A 24,677-nucleotide genomic window follows, 5' to 3' on the forward strand; every position below is an offset into this window, starting at 1 on the left:
ATGTGCCTGGCACTATGCACAGGCTTTGGGGTTAGATTCGGCTCGCACCATCTTATAGAGAATGGAATAGGAGTCTTGAGAATTGCTCAAGGTGGGAGGAACCTGACCTCATCAGGCAAGAGCAGTTCAGGAACCCATTCCTCCCAATTCCAAGTTGTTGGCAATAGATCTGAAACTTGCGATCAGTTCGCTTCGCGGCTTTGAGCAAGTCACCAGGCCTTCCTAATGTGACTCGATTTCTCTATCTATAAAAGGGGTACAGTAAAACCTTGTAAGTTTTTTCTTTTTTTTTTAAAGGACCACAGACCTTTACTGTCAAGATCCTGATACGAAGCGAGGACTCCATAAATGGCAGCCATCATTCTTGGCCAAGCGCGGGCGCATCCTCTCGGGCGCGCCTCCTGCTGGGCCCCTTGGGGACAGACCGGGCCCGCCTCCGCGGCTGTAGTCTCGCAGGGCTCACGGCAGGTGGCCCTGCATCTGGGTGCCCACGCCCCAGAGCGAGCGGGGAGCGCGGGCGGATTGGATGACCAAGGTCTCCCCTGGAGGATCCCCCCGCCCCACTCCACACGCCCGGCGCAGGTGAGGTTTCCGGCCCAGGCCACGGGGACAGCGACCTTAACAGAGGTCGAGGCGGACGGCCCAGCTCGCGGCCGGGAGAGGGGTCCTGGGGGCGCCCCCTCCCTCGCCCAGATTCACCTCAGGGCCAGCCCCGGCGCCGGGGCCCGCGGGCTGCACGCTCTGCGGCTGCGAAAACCCGGAGAGGCGGATCGGAGCGCGCTCGCAGCCAACTCCTCCGCGGTCCGGCAGCCGAGCTGGGCATGCTCAGTGTGGCCGCCGCGCCGCCGTCCGCCAACTCGGAAGCTCGCGCTTCTCGGCCGTGGGGGCGAGAACGCCGGCGGCGGCGAGCCGGCGTCGTCCGCCGCCTCCAGACAGTGGCAAACTTCGCGGCGTCCCCGGGGCTCGCCCGGGCGAGACTGATACCTTACAAACCAGCTTAAATCCAGTCCACACCCCCTCCCCCCCCGCCGCCCCCCATCCCGACCCGAATCATGGAGGCTGCGGCCGCCGAAGTGCCGCCGCTGCCGGCAGCCCCTGCCCACTAACCGGGGACCAACAGGTAAACTGGCGGTGGCGGAGGCTGGGGGGAGGAGCTGCGGTCGGGGTGAAGGTGGGGGGCGGCAGGCTGGAGGAGTCCGAGACGCCCGCGGGCTCGCGGCTCCCGTCGGCGCTCGCTGCCAACCCTCTTCGCGCCCCCTTCCTTCCTCAGCCCCTGGAAGGGAAGCAAAGGGTTAAGTCGGCCCCGAGCCACCGTGAGCACGGCCCCCTCCAGCCGCCGCGACCGCCAGCAGCGCTGTTCGGCGCCTGCCCGGAGCGGCCGAGGGCACCGGAGCCGCGGATGCGCCACCGGAGCCCGCCGGGCGTCTAGGAGGCACTGGCTGCTTCCCCACAGTCCGCATCCCTGTCCCTCCCCAACCCCCCTCCAGGCCAGTCTCCCTCCTTCCCAGCCGGGTCCGCGCCCAGGTGGCGGGGTCTGAGGGGCGCGTGGCGAGAGGGGGAAGGGTCCCTGTCTTAGAAGAGGGGGCGGGGGCGGGCTGCTCCTCTGCCTCTCCTCGGGTTAGGCGGGCCACCCTCGCCTAGGGTGAGCACTTGAGCCACCCGCCTGGGGCGCCAAGAAAAGTTTTTTTTTTTTTTACCCCCTCCTCTGTGCCCCTCCCCCACCCCCACCCTGCGCCAGGCAGGGGTGGGTTTGGGTCCATTGGTGAAAAAAGTCACACGTTCCCATCAGCTGCTCCTCCCCCCTGGGGACAGGGTGGCGGAGTGCGGGGGGGGCAGGTGGAAAGGGAGGCCGGCGCCGCGGAGGACCCGGGCGGACCTCCAGCCTCTCGGGCGGCGGTGCGTCCCGGGGGCTCCAGCGCAGCAGGGTGCCCGCCGAAGGCTGCCCCCATCAGTGCGTGTCTGCGTGCCGGGCAGCGGCTGCATCCAACCTGCTTTATTCCTGCCTGCAGCGCCACAGCGAGTGAGCGAGCAAGGAGGGGGAGAGAGAGTCTGTCTGCAAAGTGCTGCTCCCTGGTGCTCAGAGGCGGCTGCTCCAGCTCCAACTCTCATTCATTTCGCCGGTTAACATGAGAGATCATGGCCGCCTTCGGGCTTCTCAGCTATGAGCAGAGACCGCTGAAACGCCCCCGGCTCGGGCCGCCAGATGTCTACCCGCAGGACCCCAAACAGAAGGAGGTAAGGGCGCCGGCGGCCTCCCCGGCAACCGGGGCTGCGCTCCGCAGCGCTGACCCAGGGCCAAGTTGGCCCAGTGGGCATCGCCGGCGCTGCGGGGGAAGGGTCGGCAGAGAGGGACTGGCGGCGGGGGCCGGACCGGGGGGGAAGTGCTGGGGGGACCCCTGGGGGCGGAGACCGAGCAGCTGTCAGGCCCGGCGTTCCTCTGGGGCGCTCTCTCTCCGGGTGCCGGGTCGCTTCCCGGTTATTGGGCCTTGCGCGGCGCAGCTGGGCGCTTCACCCGGTTCTTCCTTGCGGAAACCTTCTTGCTCCCTCTCCCCCGCCTCTGCCTGCCTTATTTGTCTCCCCGCCGCTTCGGTAAATCCTCGTAAACTTTTTGAAAAATGTTGGAATGCAGTGCCTCCGACACAGGTCTTGGGTTTTGCGCCAGCTGAGCAGGGACGGGGGTGGGGTGGATTGGGGAAGACCTTTTCTGTTCAAATTTTCCACTTCGGAGTGGAAATCGGTTTTGTCCAGGTGATGAATATTTAGCTGTTTGAAAGTACTTTTGTCTCCCCTCTTCCCTTTAAAAGTCAATTTAACAGGGAAACACTGATTTTCTTCCCCAGAGGCGATTGGCTTAATTGCTGGAGGCTGTTTTGTATATGTAAATGCTGTCAAGTTACCTTGGAAGGGAATGGGTCCCCAGGTTGCTTGTTTGAGTGAAATTAATTAATAGAAACCTTCACTCTTGAACTAGCCTCAGTGGCCAGAGTAACCATGGCATTTTGTAGTCATATATATGTTTGTCAGTAGTTAGCAAGTAATTATGTAACAACTCTCCAGTTATAATGATCACCCCTGGCTACACAGTTTGCCCAGGGATTTGCCTTTTTGTTTTCTTTTTTAAGATCACCTGCTACCCAGCTGTGCTTTGAGTTTGCCAGCTGCAGCCCACCCATCCTCTGTTTTCTTCAGCTAAACATGAAGTGAGCACATTTCAGAACTTCTCTTTCTGGGAACCTAAAAAGCTTCTATTAAAAGTTTACAGGGCCACTAATATCATAATAGCTCCCATCCTCTGGAGAAGGGGACCACAGAGGATGAGATGGTTGGATGGCATCACCCACTCGAGGGACATGAGTTTGAGCAAGCTCTAGGAGTTGGTGATGGATAGGGAAGCCTGGCATACTGCCGCCCCTGGGGTGGCAAAGAGTTGGACACGAGTGACAACTGAATATCACAGAAAGGGCTTTGTAAAGAAACCGAGGAGGGTCCTTAAGACTTCCCTTCTGATAAATGTATCTGTTTCAATAATAGAGGAAGAATGCTTGTTCTGGTTAAACTGTTCTGTTGATAATGTTTCACAAGGATAAGGAGTGGCAACTCCTTTTAGAGGTTTAGCATGTTATTCAGAGTAATTCAGATAGAAGCTGGGAACGTTTGACAGGTGGTTCTCAGTGGAGGCTTAACTGGAGGACCAGAGTTGGATGAGATTTTGCAAATTTCTCCCCACCCATCTCTCCCTGCTACTCCTACCCAGAATAAAGTTCACTGTTACAGATGAAATAACAAACACTAACAACTGGGTGTAAAGGAAGTTAATAACTTGAACATTTGTGGCAGAGGATTATTAAAGTTTTGCTGGAGGTCAGGGACACTGGCTGATTTTCATTATCATGTAAGTAATGCCTCATCACATCTTACCAGAGGGCAGCATAATTGGTAGCATCTCCCCAGTTAAGAGGCTTCTCAGATGGTGCAGTGGTAAAGAACCTGCTTGCCAGTGCAGGAGATGTAAGAGAGAGATGCAGTTTCGATCCCTGGGTTGGGAAGATCTCCTGGAGGAGGAAATGGCAACCCACTCCAGTATTCTTGCCTGGAAAATCCCCCATGGACAGGAGCCTGGCGGGCTACAGTCCATAGGGTCGCAAAGAGTGGGAAGTAACTGAGCAATTGAACACACACAAACACATCCTTCCTCCCCTTGTTTCCTTGTTAAGGAATGGGGATCTGGGATGCCTTGTGGGACTATATAACATTTATTCCTCAGGTCGACACTCATTCAGGATTGGGGCCTCTCTGATTCTGGAAAAAAATTACTTTTGGATTTTAGGGTCTCATGACAGTTCATGGAACTCTAAAACTGGAAGTGACCTGAGAGCTCACTTTTTAGAACCTTTTGACAAAGTGAGGCCCAGGAGAGTTTACCTGACTTTAAGGTGTGTGGTTAAGGGTTAAGTAGAGGAGTTGGACCAGGAAAACGGTGTCTTCTGTCAAGACCAATACTGTGTTAAGGATGATTTATGCTGAATTGTGTTGTTCTAATGTTATTCCCTTTCCCCGGAGGCAACCAACATTTTATCTCTCTGGAGTAGAGTCAGAGTTATGTGGGGCTGTAGCCAAATTTGAATACAATATGGAACAGGTGCTTGGCTGTTCTGGGGCGGGGCTGTGGTGAGCAGTGTTTCACAAGCTTCGGTTATTTATGCGTTGCCTCAAGAGTTCTCTCTTCTCCCTCCATCACCTGTACTTCTAATTTTTTCTTTTCCTTTTAGGAAACATCTTCTGTTTCCTAACCAGTAATTCACAAGTCGTCATGGATTTGATGTGATATATAAAAATTCATTTGAAATCATGTCTATATCTCATTTAAAATTTTTATTTATTTGATATTACATATGATTATTTGTCCTGAAACAAGACCATAAATATTAAAACTTTAAAAAGTTCAGCGGAAACCATTGGTATAGTCCATCAGAGAGACTTGCCCCAGATTGTGGGAAATGCTGATTTTAATGGAAGTGTGAGCTTCCAATATAGGCAGACCCGGATTTGGATTCTGGCTCAACCTCTTGTCATTTGTGTGGCCTGGGGCAAGCTGTATAACTCCTCATTTGTAAATTAGTATAGTTGTGCTGTTCAGAAAATTTTAAGCACTCTGGTTCTAAACCTATTACATTTTTTGTGAGGAGAAACCCTCCTCCTGGTATTCTTTTTTCTGTAACTGCAGCTTTTATTGTTATTAACCTGTGCTGATAGTGTTCTGGAAACTAGTTCCCAGGGTACAGGATGGAACCCTGCCTGAAGACCTCCTACAGAGAACTGTGGGGCGGGGTGGGGGGGAGGGTGGGGTGGGGACTGGAAGCTTTAACTTGCTGGATCCATTGAGTCTATTCATTTGAGAGCTTGCTGTGCCTCAGTGCTCCACAGGACTTGAGTATATCTTGTGTTACAATACTTTATCCTCTGTCCTCAAGCCTGGAAAACAGGGCCTTAGAAAACTGCAAGGGCTCCTTGATTGCTCCCCCGCCTCTCTTACACTCCATGATATACCATCCCGCCCATCTTGTCCAGTCCATTTCCCAAGTATATTTCCAGTCCACCTGCCGCTCTCCAGTTTCACCAATATGCTTGACTTCTTTTCTGCTTCAGGCTGACTCTTCTCTGCCCCAGGGCTCCTACACATGCCACCTGGATCCCATCTGCCTTTCCACCCTCACTGCACCATTCCACCTCGCTCTTCTCGCTCAAGCCGGTGGTTAGGAGGGTAAGCTTTGGAGCCAGTGTGCTTGGGTTTGAATCTTGGCTCTGCTGTTCACATATACTTCCTTATGCTCTCCGTGCCTCAGTGTCCCCTCTTGCAGATTGGGAGTGAGAATACTTCCTTCTCTGTAGGACTGTTGGAAGATTATATGGATAATAAACATAAAACACGGAGACCAGAGTAAGTCATGGTTTCAACACCCAAATGTTTGTAGTTCTAAACTCCTGTTGGCCTGCTTCTTCATCATTCAGGTCTCAGCCCAGCAACCTCCTCAGAGGCCTGTCTAGTATAAGTATATAATTTGTAATTATGTATTTATTTACATGTTGCCCTCTGCCCCCATTGGGCGGATCAGTTTCTCCAGGGCAGGGATGAGAGTCATTTAGGAATCACCAAAGTACCTGGCACCTCCTGCAGTTAGTTCCTAGGATGCCCAGGGCATAGGTACTTGTAGGAACGTAGGCATGAAGTGAAAATGAATGAAGAGAAATCTGGTAACTGAGGGGTGGGGTGTTAGGGAAAGTCTCGGTTAAGGTAGCCTCCTTGCCATCTACTTTGGAGGCTACAAGGCTGAAAGAGTGAAACTGTAGAATTATGAAGGAAGAGGAGTTTTTACTTCTGGGGTTCGGTTCAGTTCAGTCGCTCAGTCGTGTCCAACTCTTTGTGACTCCATGAATCGTAGCACGCCAGGCCTCCCTGTCCATCACCAACTCCCGGAGTCTACCCAAACCCATGTCCATTGAGTCGGTGATCCCATCCAGCCATCTCATCCTCTGTCGTCCCCTTCTCCTCCTGCCCCCAATCCTTCCCAGCATTAGGGTCTTTTCCAATGAGTCAACTCTTCGCATGACGTGGCCAAAGTATTGGAGTTTCAGCTTCAAAATCAGTCCTTCCAATGAATACCCAGGACTGATCTCCTTTAGGATGGACTGGTTGGATCTCCTTACAGTCCAGGGGACTCTCAAGAGTCTTCTCCAACACCACAGTTCAAAAGCATCAATTCTTCGGCATTCAACTTGCTTTGCCATCCAACTCTCACATCCATACATGACCACTGGAAAAACCATAGCCTTGACTAGATGGACCTTTGTTGGCAAAGTAACGTCTCTGCTTTTAAATATGCTATCTAGGTTGGTCATAACCTTCCTTCCAAGGAGTAAGCGTCTTTTAATTTCATGGCTGCAATCACCATCTGCAGTGATTTTGGAGCCCCCCAAAATAAAGTCTGACACTGTTTCCACTATTTCCCCATCTATTTGCCATGAAGTGATGGGACCAGATGCCATGATCTTAGTTTTCTGAATGTTGAGCTTTAAGCCAACTTTTTCACCCTCCTCTTTCACCTTCATCAAGAGAATCTTTAGTTCTTCTTCACTTTCTGCCATAAGGGTGGTGTCATCCTCATATCTGAGGTTATTGATATTTCTCCCGGCAATCCTGATTCCAGCTTGTGCTTCCTCCACCCCAGCGTTTCTCATGATGTACTCTGCATATAAGTTAAATAAGCAGGGTGACGATATACAGCCTTGACGTACTCCTTTTCCTATTTGGGAACCAGTCTGTTGTTCCATGTCCAGTTCTAACTGTTGCTTCCTGACCTGCATACAGGTTTCTCAAGAGGCAGGTCAGATGGTCTGGTATTCCCATCTCTTTCAGAATTTTCCACAGTTTATTGTGATCCACACAGTCAAAGGCTTTGGCATAGTCAAAGCAGAAATAGATGTTTTTCTGGAACTCTCTTGCTTTTTCGATGATCCAGCGAATGTTGGCAATTTGATCTCTGGTTCCTCTGTCTTTTCTAAACCCAGTTTGAACATCTGGAAGTTCACGGTTCACGTATTGCTGAAGCCTGGCTTGGAGAATTTTGAGCATTACTTTACTAGCGTGTGAGATGAGTGCAATTGTGTGGTAGTTCGAGTATTCTTTGGCATTGCCTTTCTTTGGGATTGAAATGAAAACTGACCTTTTCCAGTCCTGTGGCCATTGCTGAGTTTTCCAGATTTGCTGGCATATTGAGTGCAGCACTTTCACAGCATCATCTTTCAGGATTTGAAATAGCCTAAACAACTGAATAGTAGTAAATGTTTTTAGGAAATCAAATTAGTTAGAAAAACAGGTTGGGGCAACAGTGAGATTTCTAGGCATCAGGAGCCATAGAAGCCCAGCAGCAGGGTCCTGGCGGAGGACAGCCTGGTGTGCAGGGACAGGGGCTGCCCAGGGACAAGTGGAGTGAGGTTTGGGAAGGGGTGGGGTGGGAATGGCTGCGTGGGGATAACGTGTCAAACTCAACACACCTGTGGGGCTTGTTAAAAACAGATGGCTGGGTTTTTCAGATTGAGTAGTGCTGAGAGGGGGCTCCACCTCATTTACATTGCTAACAAGATCAAGGTGATTGAGCTGCTGGTCCAGGGCTCCACTTTGAGGCGCTGACCTAGAGAGAAGGTGGCATCCAGTTCTGCAGGAGCTGGAGAGCTTTTTCCATTGCAGGCAGGGCATGATTAGATATCTGTCAATATATGTGGCTGAGGTTGCAGTAGTTTAGTCTCACAGCTCATCCAAGGCATGGTAGGCTTTCCCCAGAAGGCGTCCCCTCCCTTAACTCTAAGGGAATGAGATGTCTTAGCCCCCTCCAATATTGTTCCATCACACTTGGAACAAAACTCAAACTCCTTGCCAAGTTAGGCCTTCAAGGCCCTACTAATCTGTCCTTGCTCACCTCCACAACCACTGCCTTTAGTTTGACCCCCTGACTCTGCCTCCTGGCTCCATCATTTACTGCCTGTTTGGCTCAGATCTGACCTGTGGAATGGGATTCTCACCTGTTCCTAAGATTTGACCAGTGCCCCGCACACAGACGGCTCTCAGTACAGGTCAGCTACTGTTAGTATGACCCTTTCCTCATTAAATGATCCCAGGGCTTCCTTGTCCTTAGAATAACATGCACAGGGCTCTGCTCTTGGAGGGCGGCTCCTTTGTGACTTGCTTAGCTTCCTCCAGGCTGTGTGGTGAGACCACCTCTCTCCTCACAGGCCCAGCTCCCTGTGTCTGGGTTCTTGTCCCTCGTTGCTCCTGCGGTCATGTCTCTTGTCATTTACTTATAGAGAGTCCTGGGCAAGGAGGCCTTCCTGTGACCCACCTTCTCTCATCCTTGTTAGTTCATTGTTTTGTGTTAATTTTTTTTTTTTTTAAATAATTATTTTTATTTTTGGCTGTTCTGGGTCTTTGTTGCTGCACAGGCTTTTCTCTAGTTGCGGTGAGTGGTGAGTGGTGGATACTCTAGTTGCGGTGCACAGGCTTCTCATTGCTGTGGGGTCTGCTGTTGTGAAGCACGGGCTCTAGGGTGCTTGGGCTTCGGGAGTTGGCGCGCACAGGCTCTGTGGTTGTGGACCAGGGATTGAACTCATGTCTCCTGCATTGGCAGGTGGATCCTTTTCCACTGAGCCACCAGGGAAGCCCCTGTTAGTACATTTTGTAGTGCTTGTCACTGTCTGAAATTCCATTAGGGTCCGTATCCTCTCCCTTGTCTTCCTTCCACACTAGGATGTCCGCTGCTTGGGAGCAGGGGCTTGTCAGTGGTGTTCACAGTTGGGATGAGACTAGGTGCTCAGTACATAGTTCTCGAGGAAATGAATAAAATGCAGAAAGAACTCTTAATGAGCAATTGTGAGTATTTATAACTTGACTGTCCCAATGCTTTTTATTTTGGTAACGCCTGTTTTCTTGTTAGCATCTAAAACCCTTAAAACATTAAATGCCTATTTTAGCCTCAGCTGGGGAGGTGGAGGGGAGGAGAGGGAAAATTTGGTTCTCAACGATCTTTGAGAGGGAGGATGTTGATGAAGTTGTTCTGGATGAGAAACAGGTTGACCAGTTCCCCGGGGGAATAAAAGGCAGAGATGGTTAGAAAACTTCCCCCTGAGATGAATTGACTGGCCCCAGGGCCCGTGATGGAGAAGGAAATGGCAATCCACTCCAGTATTCTTGCCTGGGAAATTCCATGGACAGAGGAGCCTGGTGGGCTATATAGTTCATGGGGTCAGAGGTGTTGAACACGACTTAGCGACGTAAACCACCACTGCCAGGGCCCCATCATTTACCTCCCCCAATACCAGTGTTTGGGAGGGACGTCTATATTTAACTTATGTGGAGATTCTGGCCTGAGACCCTTAGGCCAGAACCAATGTAAGAAACACTGGGTCAGATTTTCCTGCTGCTCATAGGAATGTTGCCTCCCAAATTTCATGGCAAAGGAACTCAAAGGTTGTCATTCTCAGGGGCTGCCATCACCTGCAGGAGCATTGTCAAAGATGCTCCTTAAAAATGCTGCCATAATGCCCTGCCTCCACTCTAGACCTGCTGAGTCAGAATTTCTGGGAAGGAGGTTGAGGAATTTGCATTTTAAACATGCTTTCTAGGTGATTCCTAAACATACTGAAGTTTTGAAAGCCACTGCTTTAGTTTGTGTCTTTACTTGTAGAGACTGTTATAAGCCAAACTCCCCCTTAATCCTACCTGCTCCCCGCTATTTGATGTGTTGGAATCTTTAGATAAACATGCCATTCAAAGTGTTCAGTTCAGTTCAGTCGCTCAGTCGTGTCTGACTCTTTGCAACCCCATGAACCGCAGCACGCGAGGCTTCCCTGTCCATCACCAACTCCCTGAGTCCACCCAAACCCATGAACCGCAGCACGCGAGGCCTCCCTGTCCACCACCAACTCCCTGAGTCCACCCAAACCCATGTCTATCGAGTCGGTGATCCCATCCAGCCATCTCATCCTCTGTCGTCCCCTTCTCCTCCTGCCCTCAATCCTTCTCGGCATCAGGGTCTTTTCCAATGAGTCAGCTCTTCGCATGAGGTGGCCAAAGTATTGGAGTTTCAGCTTCAACATCAGTCCTTCCAATGAACACCCAGGACTGATCTCCTTAAGGATGGACTGGTTGGATCTCCTTGCAGTCCAAGGGACTCTCAAGGGTATTCTCCAACACCACAGTTCAAAAGCATCAATTCTTCGGCACTCAGCTTTCTTCACAGTCCAACTCTCCCATCCATACATGACTACTGGAAAAACCATAGCCTTGACTAGACAGACCTTTGTTGGCAAAGTAATGTCTCTGCTTTTTAATATGCTGTCTAGGTTGGTCATAACTTTCCTTCCAAGGAGTAAGCATCTTTTAATTTCATGGCTGCAGTCACCATCTGCAGTGATTTTGGAGCCCCCAAAAATAAAGTCTCTCACTGTGTCCACTGTTTCCCCATCTATTTCCCATGAAGTGATGGGACCAGATGCCATGATCTTAGTTTTCTGAATGTTGAGCTTTAAGCCAATTTTTTCACCCTCCTCTTTCACTTTCATCAAGAGGCTTTTTAGTTCTTCACTTTCTACCATAAGGGTGGTGTCGTCTGCATATCTGAGGTTATTGATATTTCTCCCTGCAATCTTGATTCCAGCTTGTGCTTCCTCCATCCCAGTGTTTCTCATGATGTACTCTGCATATAAGTTAAATAAGCAGGGTGACGATATACAGCCTTGACTTACTCCTTTTCCTATTTGGAACCAGTCTGTTGTTCCATGTCCAGTTCTAACTGTTGCTTCCTGACCTGCATACAAGTTTTTCAAGAGGCAGGTCAGGTGGTCTGGTATTCCCATCTCTTTAAGAATTCAAAGTGTTAGTATAGTGCAAATGCATTTAGCTGCTTTCCCCCCCTGAAGTTCTGTTCTAATACTCATGGTTCCCAGCATAGGCTTGTTTTCCATCAGCTGTACATGGTTTATGGCAGACTAGAATTCCATGCCTTGGGCTTGAGATATTCACAGCTCCCTTTTGTGTGCATTTGGCTAAGCTACTCAGTGCTTCAGTTCTTGCTTTGTTCCATGAGCATGTTCTTTGAACATATTGGAGGCTACAGAATTTTATGTTTGATCATGGGCCTGGGCTTTCAACTAGGCTTTTTGGGAATTTATGTAAGGATGTTCATTTGGTGAGCAGCCACCATTCTTCAGCCTGGTGGATATTTCACTTAGGCTGGCACCTGTAGCTATAAAATGTGATTCCTTAGGAAGATGGAAGACCAAGAAGTGAGGTCTGGAAGGCCAGGTGCCTTGAGTGAGCCCTAAATGGGAGAAGTTGAGGATAAACGGAGCCCTAGGATTTTAGTTGAGTCGGTTAACAGTGCCTCTCCTGGCTCTGTGTCTGCCCAGGTGAAAACAAAACAGAGGCACCAGAATGGAGTAAGTGGAAATTCTAAAGAATTGTGATGTATTGGGTTGGCCAAGAAGTTTGTGTGGGACTTTCCCATAGATGTTGTAGAAAAAACCCAAACAAACTTTTTGGACAACCCAATGCTTGTTCTGCAGTGCTCTTTTAATGAGGTTCTGAACCCCAATTGTGAGACTTCTTGACAGACTAGGCAGGAATTAGAGCAGGTGGAGGGATCCGTAAGGAGAGTGAACATGATCAAAGGTTTCCTTTCCCAGTGTTCCCTGAGCAGTGATGAGAGGAGCTGGTGGACTTAGCCTGGAGAAGGGCTGACCTCAGGTCTGATCTGGGAAAGCCAGGTGAGGGGAGAAGTCCAGGGGGAGTGTGGAGGGAGGTGCCTACCTCCTACACATTCCAGTCTGAGAAGGGAACATGGAAATACTTGGACTTTTCATCATCTTTAGATGATTTCTGGAGTTGGATGGTGGCGACAAGGGAGTTCATTATACTATCCTATTTTTCTGTTTTGGAAAATTTACATTAAAAAAAAATGTCTTATGTTACACAATAAAATGACTTCTACTTTAAAAATATGCATGCATGTCTACATAATCTGGAAGAATTATCACCTACATGTAGATAATTGCTATCTTTTGAGAATGGGTTTATTGTTCAGTTGCTAAGTTATATCCAACTCTATGCGACCCTATGGACTGTATAGCCTGCCAGGCTCCTCTGTCCATGGGATTTCCCAGGCAAGAATACTGGAGTGGGTTGCCATTTCCTTCTTCAGGGGGTCTTCCCCACCCAAGGACTGAATCCACATCTCTTGTGTCTCCTGCATTGGCAGGCTGACTTTTTACCACTGTGCCACTAAGAATGGCTTTAGGGGTGATTTTGTTTTTTTTTTTGTGGGGTTACTACTCTGTATTCTTTATTGACTACGCCAAAGCCTTTGACTGTGTGGATCACAATAAACTGTGTAAAATTCTGAAAGAGATGGGAGTACCAGACCACCTGACCTGCCTCTTGAGAAACCTGTATGCAGTTAGAAGTGGACATGGAACAACAGACTGGTTCCAAATAGGAAAAGGAGTATGTCAAGGCTGTATATTGTCACCCTGCTTATTTAACTTATATGCAGAGTACATCATGAGAAACGCTGGGGTGGAGGAAGCACAAGCTGGAATCAAGATTGCAGGGAGAAATATCAATAACCTCAGATATGAGGATGACACCATCCTTATGGCAGAAAGTGAAGAAGAACTAAAGAGCCTCTTGATGAAGGTGAAAGAGGAGGGTGAAAAAGCTGGCTTAAAGCTCAACATTCAGAAAACTAAGATCATGGCATCTGGTCCCATCACTTCATGGGAAATAGATGGGGAAACAGTGGACACAGTGAGAGGCTTTATTTTTGGGGGCTCCAAAATCACTGCAGATGGTGACTGCAGCCATGAAATTAAAAGATGCTTACTCCTTGGAAGGAAAGTTATGACCAACCTAGACAGCATATTAAAAAGCAGAGACATTACTTTGCCAACAAAAGTCTGTCTAGTCAAGGCTATGGTTTTTCCAGTAGTCATGTATGAATGGGAGAGTTGGACTGTGAAGAAAGCTGAGTGCCGAAGAATTGATGCTTTTGAACTGTGGTGTTGGAGAATACCCTTGAGAGTCCCTTGGACTGCAAGGAGATCCAACCAGTCCATCCTAAAGGAGATCAGTCCTGGGTGTTCATTGGAAGGACTGATGTTGAAGCTGAAACTCCCAATACTTTGGCCACCTCATGCGAAGAGCTGACTCATTGGAAAAGACCCTGATGCCGGGAAGGATTGAGGGCAGGAGGAGAAGGGGATGACGGAGGATGAGATGGCTGGATGGCATCACCGACTCGATGGAAATGAGTTTGGGTGGACTCAGGGAGTTGGTGATGGACAGGGAGGCCTGGAGTGCTGTGGTTCATGGGGTCGCAAAGAGTCGGACACGACAGAGCGACTGAACTGAACTGAACTGAATCTGTATTCTGTGTTGTAACAGTTGATGTGCACTACCATTCTTATTGGAGGATATAACTTAAAGAACAATTATTAGGTGACTTTGATTGAGGTTACAGGTGTGCAGCTTTGTTGTTGGTTCCAAACCAAGCTAGAGTCCCTTGAGCTGAGGTTTAGGCAGAGGGATCTCGAGGGTGTAGGTGTAGGCACTTATGATCTGTCAAAGCTGTGATGAGGCTGCATTAGGGGCTGTTATATGATCGTTCCAGCCCTATCACTTAAACTGTGTGATTTGGGGTGCTGTGTCCTTTTCCTCATCTATGAGCTGGAGGGTATGATACCTAATCCTCTAGAATATGGGAAGGAGTGCTGTAAACTTAATTGTTACCACATGTTGAGGTATCAATTCAGTGGAGTGCCAGAGCAGGCTTGTAGCAGCTGATCATTAAAATTTCAGGAATTTTGTGAGCTGGTTAATATCATGCTAGTGGCTTTAATTTTGGCACCAAGGGAGTATTTACACCAAGGAAGTTGGCAAATGCTATAAATTAGGGGGTTTTGTTTTTAGTTTTTTTCAGAAGCTGGCTGTGAAGCATTTACCAGCATGGTGCTGGATATGGTTGTATTATATTTTTCTGTAAGATGTTGTGCCAAAATCCAAAAAAACTTTTTGGCTAACCCAGTATGTACCAGGTGCCTTGTTGGCTACTTCACCATCAGTCTTATCCCCGTTTCCCCTACCTACTTCCCACAAAAAAATGTTTTTCCCCCCACAGCCAGATCCTCCCTTTCTTTGCCTCTCCTGCAGCTTGAGGTGACTGAATTCTGGCTAGGTAGATTTAATGGAAACCTGCTTTGTGGCTGACTGCTGAGGAAGAATATATTTCCTTGTTGAAAAAAGTACAGGCATGGGAGACAGTGCCCTCTTTTAATGCCCTGAGAGCTGCTATCTTTGGAAAATTAATAAGAGGGGATGGTTGTGGGAGCTAGGGCACCTGTCTTGTGACTATGAGGCAATGAGCCTGTGGATGAAAGTGGAAATGACGGAATGGCTTTATGAAATTGTAAAGCTACTGAACTGATCTTGGGACCACCTCTCCATGGGCTTCTTGAGAAGTAAACAAGAGCTGTCCACATGGTTTAAACCATCTTTGAACCAATTGTCAGTCTCTTGAAAGTATCTAATGTTGTCATGATGTGCATACTTGCATGTTCAGTTGTGTCCAACTCTTTGCCACCCCATGGAGTGTAGCCCGCTAGGCTCCTCTGTCCATGGGATTATCCAGGCAAGAATACTGGAGTGGGTTGTCATTTTATACTCAGGAAGATCTTCCCGACCCAGGGATTGAACTCGCGTCTCTTACATCTCCTGCACTGGCAGGCGGGTTCTTTACCACTAGCACCACCTGGGAACCCCAGTGTTGTCATGGTACTTCCTGTCAGGGTATGTTCAACTTTAAGGGATCCAATATGTTGCATTTTCTTCCTTTGCGTGCTGTTTCTCATGGACTCTCTGTTCCTTATCAGTTCCTGGAATACAGGAATGAGTAGAGCTGCACACACTTCTCCGGACTGAGATCATGGGAAAGGGCACCTGCTTGGATTCCCTTCAGTGACTCTCTTCAGCGACCTTGTACTTAATAGACGATCCATTTTGTTGCAACTGGTAGAATTTCATTCTGTTTAATGGCTGAGGAATCATTTTACTGAAGATATATATAGCATTTCTGCTAATAAAATACCCTTGTTCCACTAGAGACTTGGGTCCCCCGTGTCCTTCTTTCTGTCTCTGGCTAGTTCTTCAGAGCATGGAAGCCAACTGAGCTCACTTTCTCGCCCGGGCTTTCAAGACCTCCTTGAGAGGACACCCTGTGCCTTCGTGAGCGGTTCAAGTCCTGTGTATGGGCTTTATTGGTTTTCCACATAACTCGGGGGGTATTGCTCTTTCTCTTTTTCTCTTTCTTTTCGTCGACTCCAGTCCCCAGGTCCCAGTCTGTAAAAGACTGCAACAACTTCCCATTTATATTTTGTTCCCCTCAAATCATCACAGGCTGAGAGAATCCCAAAGAGTACACCTTCCCAGAATTCTCCTCCTAGTACAGCAGGAGACAAAGATCAGCTGCGTTTTGTCTGTTTGGTGGTTAATTCTGCGCAGAGCCTCTCAGAAGCGGAGGGCATGCTCACAGGGCTCCTTTATTTCCATTTCTGGTGGGAAGAGGAGGAGAGCCCTCCTCTTTTCTGTTCAGAGAAGGGGATCCTGTGAGTCTGTACCATTTTGGGGGGAAACCAGGTATGTTTGGAGCTGGATGGGTTGCTCTGATTTTCTCATGCAATACCAGCAGACGCTGAATCCCACAGAGGTTAAGGTGCCTCCTTAAGGCAGATCTCGGTGCAGCACTTGTGTGCCCTGATCTGTCCTTACAACTTTACTTGCCCTCCCCTTTGCACACAGCCTCCACTGCTGGTAAACACCCTCGTGTTGCCCTGGCATTGAGAACTACTCTGCATTTTAGGGCACCCAGCACCTCTGTGAGATTTGTCTGGTCTCGGAGCTTGCCAGAACCTTGAATGGTGTCTCCTGGGCAGAGGGAGGAATACCCTGGAAGCTCAGGCACTCCCATCTTCCTGTTTCTTGGTGGAAGGTTCTTATACATGGTATTCTGTATAAAGGGGTCCCTCTTTCATATAGTCATGAAGTTCTAGGGCCTGAGAAGAGGAGAAAAATTTTAGCTCCTGGGTTTTATTTTCCACCTTCCAAGGGAAGTAGGGCTCTCTGCATGCATGCCAAACAGGTCCTGCCACTCACTCATTGTTAATGAGCACCTTGTAGGCACTTTGCCAGCTGTAGCTTCATGAGGACAGGGCCTAAGACTTGCATTTCCTACCACGTCCCTGGCTGGGAGCACAGTGCCTGGCCCACACCTCAGACTCAAAATGCCTTTCATGAATGGGAGTGTGAGTGAGTGCTGAGCGTGTTGGAGATGGTCCCGGGTCCCTGAAGACTTCAATCCAGAGCAGCGCTTTTCATCTGGGGTGATCCCCCTAGGGACACGGGCAGTGTTTGAAGACATTTGGGGTTGTTACAACTCTGTGTGTGTGTGTGTGTGTGTCTATGTGTATTAGCTGCTGCTGGCATCTAGTAGGCAGAAGCCAGGGGACGATGCTTACATTCTCCGGTACTCCAGACAGCCCCCCATGGCAAAGGCTTATCTGGCCTCAAATATCAGTGGTTCCCAGATTGAGAAAACCTGGTCTGGAGGGAGTGACATATCTGTAAATAAGGAATACAGTGTTTTGGATATTCTTTGAGAGGGATGTACAAAGTGCTATGGAGATGATAGGGAGTGACCCAGTTTTTGACAGGACCTAGTAAAGGAGGAGGTTTCAAGCCTCAGACTTGGAGGACGTGTAGGGGTAGATGGGCTGAGGTGTGGTGTGGGGCGTGCAGTGGGGAGCTGGGTTGGAGTGGGAAAGAAAGTTGGGATCAATGTATGGGGTCCTTTGCGTGCTGTGTGGAGGTGAGTGGATGTTATGATTGAGCCCATGAGGTGGCCATTCAAGGGTGTTAAGGGAATGAGGTTTAAGATGACTGAGCGTCGCAGTTTGAGGGGACAGTGCTTCTGAGGGTCACATTGAGGCAAAATGACCGACTAGCTAGACGGTCACTGACATTGCAGGCCTGGGGATGGGTCTGTTAGTTTTCCATGGCTGCCATAACAAGTTACCACAAGTCAGGTGGCCTAAAAACAATGGAGATTCATTCTCTCACAGCTCTGGAGGCCAGCTGTCTGGAGGGAGCATTGTTGGGGTTGGACTCCGGCTGGAGCTCTAGGGGAGTTTCCTTTCCGCACCCAGCCTTTGGTGGCGCCAGACATCCCTTGGCCTCTTTGTGGCCCACATGCATCTGTCTCACTTCTGCCTCCACCTTCACGTGACTGTCTTCTCCAGGTGTCTGTCCTGCTCTGGGTGTGCCTTGTAAGGACACTTGTTATTGGATTTGGGGCCCACTTGGATAATCCAGGATGAGCTCATCTCGAGATCTTTAACGTAATTACCTCTGTGAAGATCCTTTTTCCAAGTGAGGAACACTCCTAGGTTCCAGGATTTGATAGGATATTCTTGTGTGTCCTTTTGGCTTATGGGGCTTGGGAAGAAAGAGTAACGAGGATTTAGGAGAAAGGTTGTTGAGGTGGCAGAGTTGGCAAAAGTGGATGTGTAAGGTGAGAGGGGCGAGTACAAGGATATACCAATATTTTTAGCTTAGAGCAGTGATTCCCAAATTTTCTGATTTTAGGACCCCTTTATAATAAACCTTGTTTAGGATGCCATAGAGCTTTTATGTCTCAGTACTTACGGTATTAGAAATTAGACCTGAGAAATATTAGAAATATATAGTAATTCATCTAAAAATAATAATAAACCAATTTCATATTTAAAATATTTTTATGAGCAATATTTTTCCAAACAAAAACAAGAGTGGAAAAAGTGGTATTGTTTTACATTTTTGTGAATCTGTTTAATGTCTGGATTCTCATATCTAGTTCTCCATTTAGTCTGCTACAATATGTTGTTTCGATTGAAGGATATGAAGAAAATTTGGTCTCACCAATATGTAGCTGGAAAGTTCTTGGGAACCCCAGAGGTCTTTGAAATGGAGAACACTGGCTTATACAGTTGGGTGGGTAGCTGATTGATGGTAGTCCTCAAGCAAAACAAAAGAACTTGTTAAATTTTTTTCCCAAGGGTAGGAAGGTTGGGGAGGGGAGTATAGTGACACAGTTCATTTTTTATTTTTTTTTATTTTTTTTATTTTTATTTTTATTTTTTTTATGGGAGGAGAAGCCAATGTAATGGCTAGTCTTTACTGGAAAGAAGAAATTCCACATCATATTCTGAGTGAATTAGTGCAATGGCTCAGTGGGCCAACTGGTGTGGCACCAGCTTGTAATGGGTTCCACAGCTGGGGCATCGCTGGGCCTCGCCTTTGTGCAGCCAGAACCAGGTGACAGTACTGTTGTTTTCTTCACAGATGCAGCCCACTATCCGCTTGTTGGTGATGGAGGGGACTAAATTAGGGTCTTCCTTGGTACCTGAGGTTGCCTTTGGGGCAAGTATATTGTATGGGTCCTGTCCCTTGCATGCAGCCAGCATGACCTCCCTCTCCAGCCCAGTTGCCTGCTCTTCATCAGTAGGAACACCACCTCCAGACGCCACTGAGCGCACCACGGAGACTCCATTTGGACCGCGGGCCCTCAGGGCCTGGGAGGCCAAAGCTCCAGCTCCGCGAAGTAACCTTGACGCCATCACACCCGCTACAAACACCCACAGTTCATTTTTTAATATTTTTGATTGGAGATGCCTCTGGGGAATCCAGGTTGCACTGTATAGAAGTAGTACAAATGTAGATTTTGGTGTGATTTTTGTGTTGAAGTCCTGGCAGTGATTGCCTGTTCAGAGTGGGCAGAGAAATACAGGACCAGGCAGACTGTGGACCCCGGCCGCAGCACTTCCAAGGAGGGGAGTTATTGGGGGTGACGAGTGGTCCAGAGGGAGAGCTGGCATCGCCGTTAGCCTCTTCTTAGTTTGGCAGTTTCTCTCTTGAGGGCCTTTGCACGTGTGCTTCCTGTGGCCTGGTTGCCTTCTCTTCATCACTGCAACTGACGGTCAGCACTCAGTCCAGTTTATGTTTTTCTTATTTGCTCTGTCCTCCCACCACTATAAGTTTCACGAAACAAAAACCCTGTCCTTTTTTATCCCCCACTGACAACCAGAGGCAGGGAGGGGGTGTGGGATATGGTTGGGGTTAAATAAATATTTGTTGATTAGATTTAGTAACTGGGGCAGTCATTATTAACAAATGGTTCTTAGAAGCCCTGTACAGGGCACGGTGATGCTGGGAAATATAACACATGGTTCCTGCCATTGAAGAACTCTGTATGGAAGATTAGCAGCCCTGTGTGGTGGGAACTGATGAGGGAGGAGTCAGCTCTTTGAGAATTAGAGATGTCTTCAGAAATATGGATGTTTTCAAGGCCTTCTGGACAGAGGATATGAGCAAAGGCACCGAGATGGGAAATGGATGTGATCTTTGGAGGAATGGGATGTAGTTCAGCAAAGTAAGAGTATATTGAATCCTAAACTTGAACATGTCTTTAGACTTGGGAGCAATTGAGAGGAGGAGGTTAAAACTGCTGGAGAGGGCTTCCCTGGTGATTCAGTGGTAAAGAATCTGCTTGCCAATGAAGGAGACACGGTTTGATCCCTGATCTGGGCGAATCTCACATGCCCGGAGCAACCAAGCCCATGTGCTACAACCGCTAGCTGGTGCTCTAGAGCCCAGGAGCTGCAACTACTGAACCCACGTGCTGCAACTACTGAAGTCCGTGCGCCCTAAAATCTGTACTCCCCAACAAGAGAAACCACTGCAGTGAGAAGCCCATGTGCCACAACTGGAGTAGCCTCCACTCATTGCAACTAGAGGAAAGTCCTCACAGCAACAAAGGCCCAGCACAGCCAAAAATAAATAAATAAAATTATAAATAAAAAGTAAAACTGCTGGAGAGAGAAGAGCTGTCTGCTGGAGCAAGGCTGACTAGGTCCTGGGGCCAGGGGACCAAGGTCCTACTGGGAGTGACCCCTTATGTGTAGTGTTTCACATGACTACCTCTGAGAAAGGACGGGAGGCACGACATACACAGGACTCCCTGTTTACTTTTAATTTTCTACAAGCATTTCCAGAGTCATTCTGAATGTGTAGAGATTTTCCTCGGCAAGAATTAACTCAGCCTTCAACCCACATCCAGTGTGCCCCAGCTCAGCTATGCAAATGCTGCCTTGTTGTCAATTAAAATTTGGTGGAATTTGCTGCTTTCCTTTTCCAGCCATCTCATTCATGGATTAATCTCACAGGGTTGTTGAGATTAGGACCATTTAAGGGATTGGCTGCAGGGAAGAGCCAAGACAAACGTATTTTGTCTTAAGTGTCATTGGAATTTTTATTTTTTTTTTTGCTAAGGTGCTGGTTTACATAAAGGTTTAGAAGCACTATCAAAACTATGTCCAAGGCAGTGCTAAATAATTTATATTTCTCCTGAGTTCTGCAAGGAAGGTTAATATTGACATTGCTTAGGGTTTTTTTTTTTTTTTCTTTCTTTTTTTAAAGCTCTACACAGTGCTTCTGTAGATAGTATGGAAAATATTTTTGGGGTCAGAGCTGTTTTTACTCTTTGGTCAGTTGTAGACTAAATGTCAACTGCTTCTTGAAAAAGGAAGATTGTGAACTGGAGACCCTATTTACATCTCGACTACTCATATGAGATCTGCTTTTAAGTCACTATTAAATAATCGAAATGCGTTTGAAGTTATATTTTCATTTACTTAGTACTCGATATGTACTTCCCACCGCACTCAGTGATGTGGGGGTGTAGGAAAGAAATAGAAGTCTGCTTCTGTCCCCTCTAGAACAGTGCTTCTCAAAATATCTGTGGTGAAGGGCCAGTTTTTTTTTTAATTAATTTTCAATCTGTTGCAGACTGATATAGATGTATGATAAAAATGAATCACTAGAAAAATGAAATGCGAATTGAATGTACTGGCAGTATCAAGTTGCTATGAAAGTTTCCAAGCACTTCAATTTTTGCATATTATTCTTGTTGAGGACCGGTAGCAGTTTCAGACCACACTCTGAGTAGCACAGCTCTAGAAATGAACATCTGGTTCACTGATGCACAGAAAACAATTGAAAAAAAATGACTAATGCATCGGCTTTTGTTTATTTTAAAATTGAGGAATAACATATTCCTCATATTCAGTACTGAATAATATTCAGTACGGTGTAGAAGGGCTTCCCAGGTGGCTCAGATAGTAAAGAATCTGCCTGCCAGTGCAGGAGACACGGATTTGATCCCTGGATCGGGAAGATCCCCTGGAGAAGGAAAGGGCAACCCATTGCAGTGTTCTTGCCTGGACAATTTCATGGACAGAGGAGCCTGGTGGGCCAGTCCATGGGGTTGCAAAGAATCTGCCACGACTGAGTGACTAACACTTTGACTTCACAGTGTATAAAGTGCCATGTTCCATCAGGAGAGCCCATGTTGATTGTGTTGGTTATTCTGAAGGTTTTACATGTTTGGTTTTATGCCAGCCTCACAAACACCTCTTTGGTGGATACTATTATCTCCTTTTTACAAGTGGAGAAACTGAGGCACAGGGGAGGGAATCACAGAGGTCAACTTTACTTTCCCAAGGTCCTTTAGCTGCATCGTGATGGAGTTGAAATTGGACGTCGGAGACTGTGCTGTAAACCATCCTGCTCTATATATAGGGAGGCTAAAAATGCTGCATGAGTTCAGAAAAGAGAGGGTTGGAATACTTGGAGGTCTCACTGGAGGGTGTAGGTGTGAGGGTCAGGATGCGAGTGAGTGGGGACAGGTTGCACCCTATCTTTCCTAAGAAAGAGCTGCAGGTAGGGTGAGTGAGGTGCCACGGGGGAGAGGACAGAGCCTCTGAGATCAGGCTTGGAGTCCTGGCCGGCTGCTGTGGGGGGCGGTGATGAGCTCACCAGGCCCTGCTGTCACATTTATCTCACTAGCTCATGCTTAATAAATCCGGACAGGGAGAGAGTGGAGTCGGGGAGGCTGTGAGGGAAGCGGCTATAGTAACCAAAGCATGAAGTAAAAAGACTGATGAGGGCTTTAAACAGGACGAGAGAAGAATTGGCAGTTGGTGACAAATTGGTCAAAGGAAACGAAGGAGAGAGGAGTGTGAAAAATGCATCGATTCCTTGGACACTATTCAGCTGGGATGGTAGTAGATACTGTTGCTTGAGGATCTCCGGGTGGACACATGTTTGTGCTCAGTCTTTAGAGAATTACCTGATTGCTGGATTGGAATGAATATTCGAACTCCCTTCCTACTCACCTCCCTCACGCTGTGGCATGAACTGGTTTACTTGAAGGTCTGATGACTCAGAGGGCTATGGTTTATACCACTTGTCCCCTGCTTTAAACCTCACCTTCAATACCTGTTATTCAGCCCCCCACAGGCTGCTTTGATGGTGGTAAACATCCTGAATTGCTTGGAAGGTTGGCTCAGCTCCATGGAAGAGGTGGGAGTGAGCAAGCCTCCCGAAAATAAAAAGGGTGGAGGCTGAGAGGTGTTAACAGAGGCTGGCTTTCAGGCTGCACTTTCGTAGGTGGACTCGCGGACATTGGCTTTCTTGGCTCAAAGTTCTAGGTTTAGCCTTTGTTTTTGAGTATGCAAATGAACAGCATCACCACTCCCACTAACAACAAAAAAGAGACATTCCCAGCTAACTCATCATTGTAGAGCAATTATCCCCCAACTAAAAAAAATAGTCCACATTAAAAAAAAAAATCTTAAAAAATAGAAAATAAAAATCAAATAGTTATGAAATCTGAATAACCATAATTTGAAGTAGTATTTGAATGACAGTCACAGTGATGTTTTTGAAACCTAGCAGAAACCTCAAGTACTTCTGAAATCATCAGAAAATCTAAATAATTCTCACATCATTTTAGTATTTCTTAATATTTTTAGAATTTTGTAAAACAAGTGATTTTTTTTTTTTAATTGTCGAACATGGTGAAAGAAAAGTGAAAGTTGCTCAGTTGAGTCTGACTCTCTGCGACCCGTAGCCTTTCCTTTCTCCAGGGAATCTTCCCAACCCAGGGATTGAACCCAGGTCTCTTACATTGCAGGTGGATTCTTTACCAGGTGAACCACCAGGAAAGCCCGTCGAACATGGTACATTAATTAAATAATGGGTTAAAAAAAAGAGACATTGCCAACCTCTGTCCTTTCTCCCAGGCAGGAAGAAGGATGTCCTGCAGTTTTACTTGATTTTTCCTGCACCCTTTCGTCTCTGTCACCCATCAAGTTTCCCTTTTTGTGAATTTGCAGTTCATTTTGTGGCAGTCACCGACACCTTCCTACTGGTGTGCACCCAGTGTGGGGTCAGGGGTGCACTTAGGCGTGGTGTAGAAAGAGCCAGAAAGAGGGCACAATGAGTCAGTGCACTGGACAGTCAACTTCAGAGGTCAGAAACCATGGCTTGGATTCATTTTTTTCTGCCTTCAGATCACCTAGCCCAGTGGGAGGCAGATTTAGTACTAAGTGAAAAATATGATTTGCAGGAAGAGTCTGCATTAAGATGTGATTGCATTGCACAAGTCGTGTGGGACGGTGACTTACCTGACCTGTGGGGGCTCCAAAGAGGAAGCTGTCTTCTGAGGCTGCCTTATGTACAATTCTGGGCAGGATCAACTATGGACACCTTAAGTGCCCTTTCCCACATTCTGCAAGTCTGAAAGTTCAAGTATTTTTCTCTGGTAGTTTTCCTGAGAGCCACATCCAGGTGTTTGATATCCGAGGGTGACATGCATTTGAAGGTGATTTGAATGTGAATTAATAGGCTACAGTTACTTAGATAAGAGTGGAATAAATGCCGAGTATATTTGGATGTAATTTGAATCAGAGTCTCTCTCACTTCCATTGGAGGGGGAGGGCCTGCCTGTCTCATGGTTAAGGGCGAGGGAGGTTTTTGTGGGGAGTCGGGTCCCCAGGAGTCTCAGCACATCATCCTTGGTGGATGTTTCCATTTGCTTCGTTGGAAAGTTACTGAGTCCCTGGATGTGCTGGTTGGTCAAAAACCATAACGGCAATGACTGATGAGCCTGTATATGTATATGTTTTGGCCGCACCATCCCCAG

General features: G+C 47.7%; 1 protein-coding gene and 1 pseudogene across 28 annotated transcripts in view; one reads left to right on the forward strand and one right to left on the reverse strand.

The window, feature by feature from the left end:
• The first annotated feature begins 876 nt into the window (after positions 1-876).
• The window catches only part of MED12L (mediator complex subunit 12L), a 364,359-nt gene continuing 340,558 nt past the window's right edge, over positions 877-24,677 (forward strand). For all 27 annotated transcript variants that reach the window (XR_014076860.1, XR_014076861.1, XR_014076862.1 and 24 more), the window contains exons 1-2: positions 877-1,120; positions 2,010-2,235. Coding sequence is in view for 22 of the 27 variants with exons in the window: in XM_081570462.1 (XP_081426588.1) it covers positions 2,137-2,235 (99 nt within the window). In the remaining 5 variants the exon portion in view is untranslated. The remainder of the gene's footprint in view (positions 1,121-2,009; positions 2,236-24,677) is intronic.
• Positions 18,731-23,339, reverse strand: LOC145538454 (cytochrome c oxidase subunit 5B, mitochondrial pseudogene; annotated as a pseudogene). Its single transcript, XR_014076865.1, has one exon. The product of XR_014076865.1 is annotated as a cytochrome c oxidase subunit 5B, mitochondrial pseudogene (transcript).

The sequence above is a fragment of the Giraffa tippelskirchi genome, chromosome 2 (genome assembly GCF_054371585.1).
Source record: "Giraffa tippelskirchi isolate mGirTip1 chromosome 2, T2T-mGirTip1v1.2.pri, whole genome shotgun sequence".
NCBI lineage: Eukaryota > Metazoa > Chordata > Mammalia > Artiodactyla > Giraffidae > Giraffa > Giraffa tippelskirchi.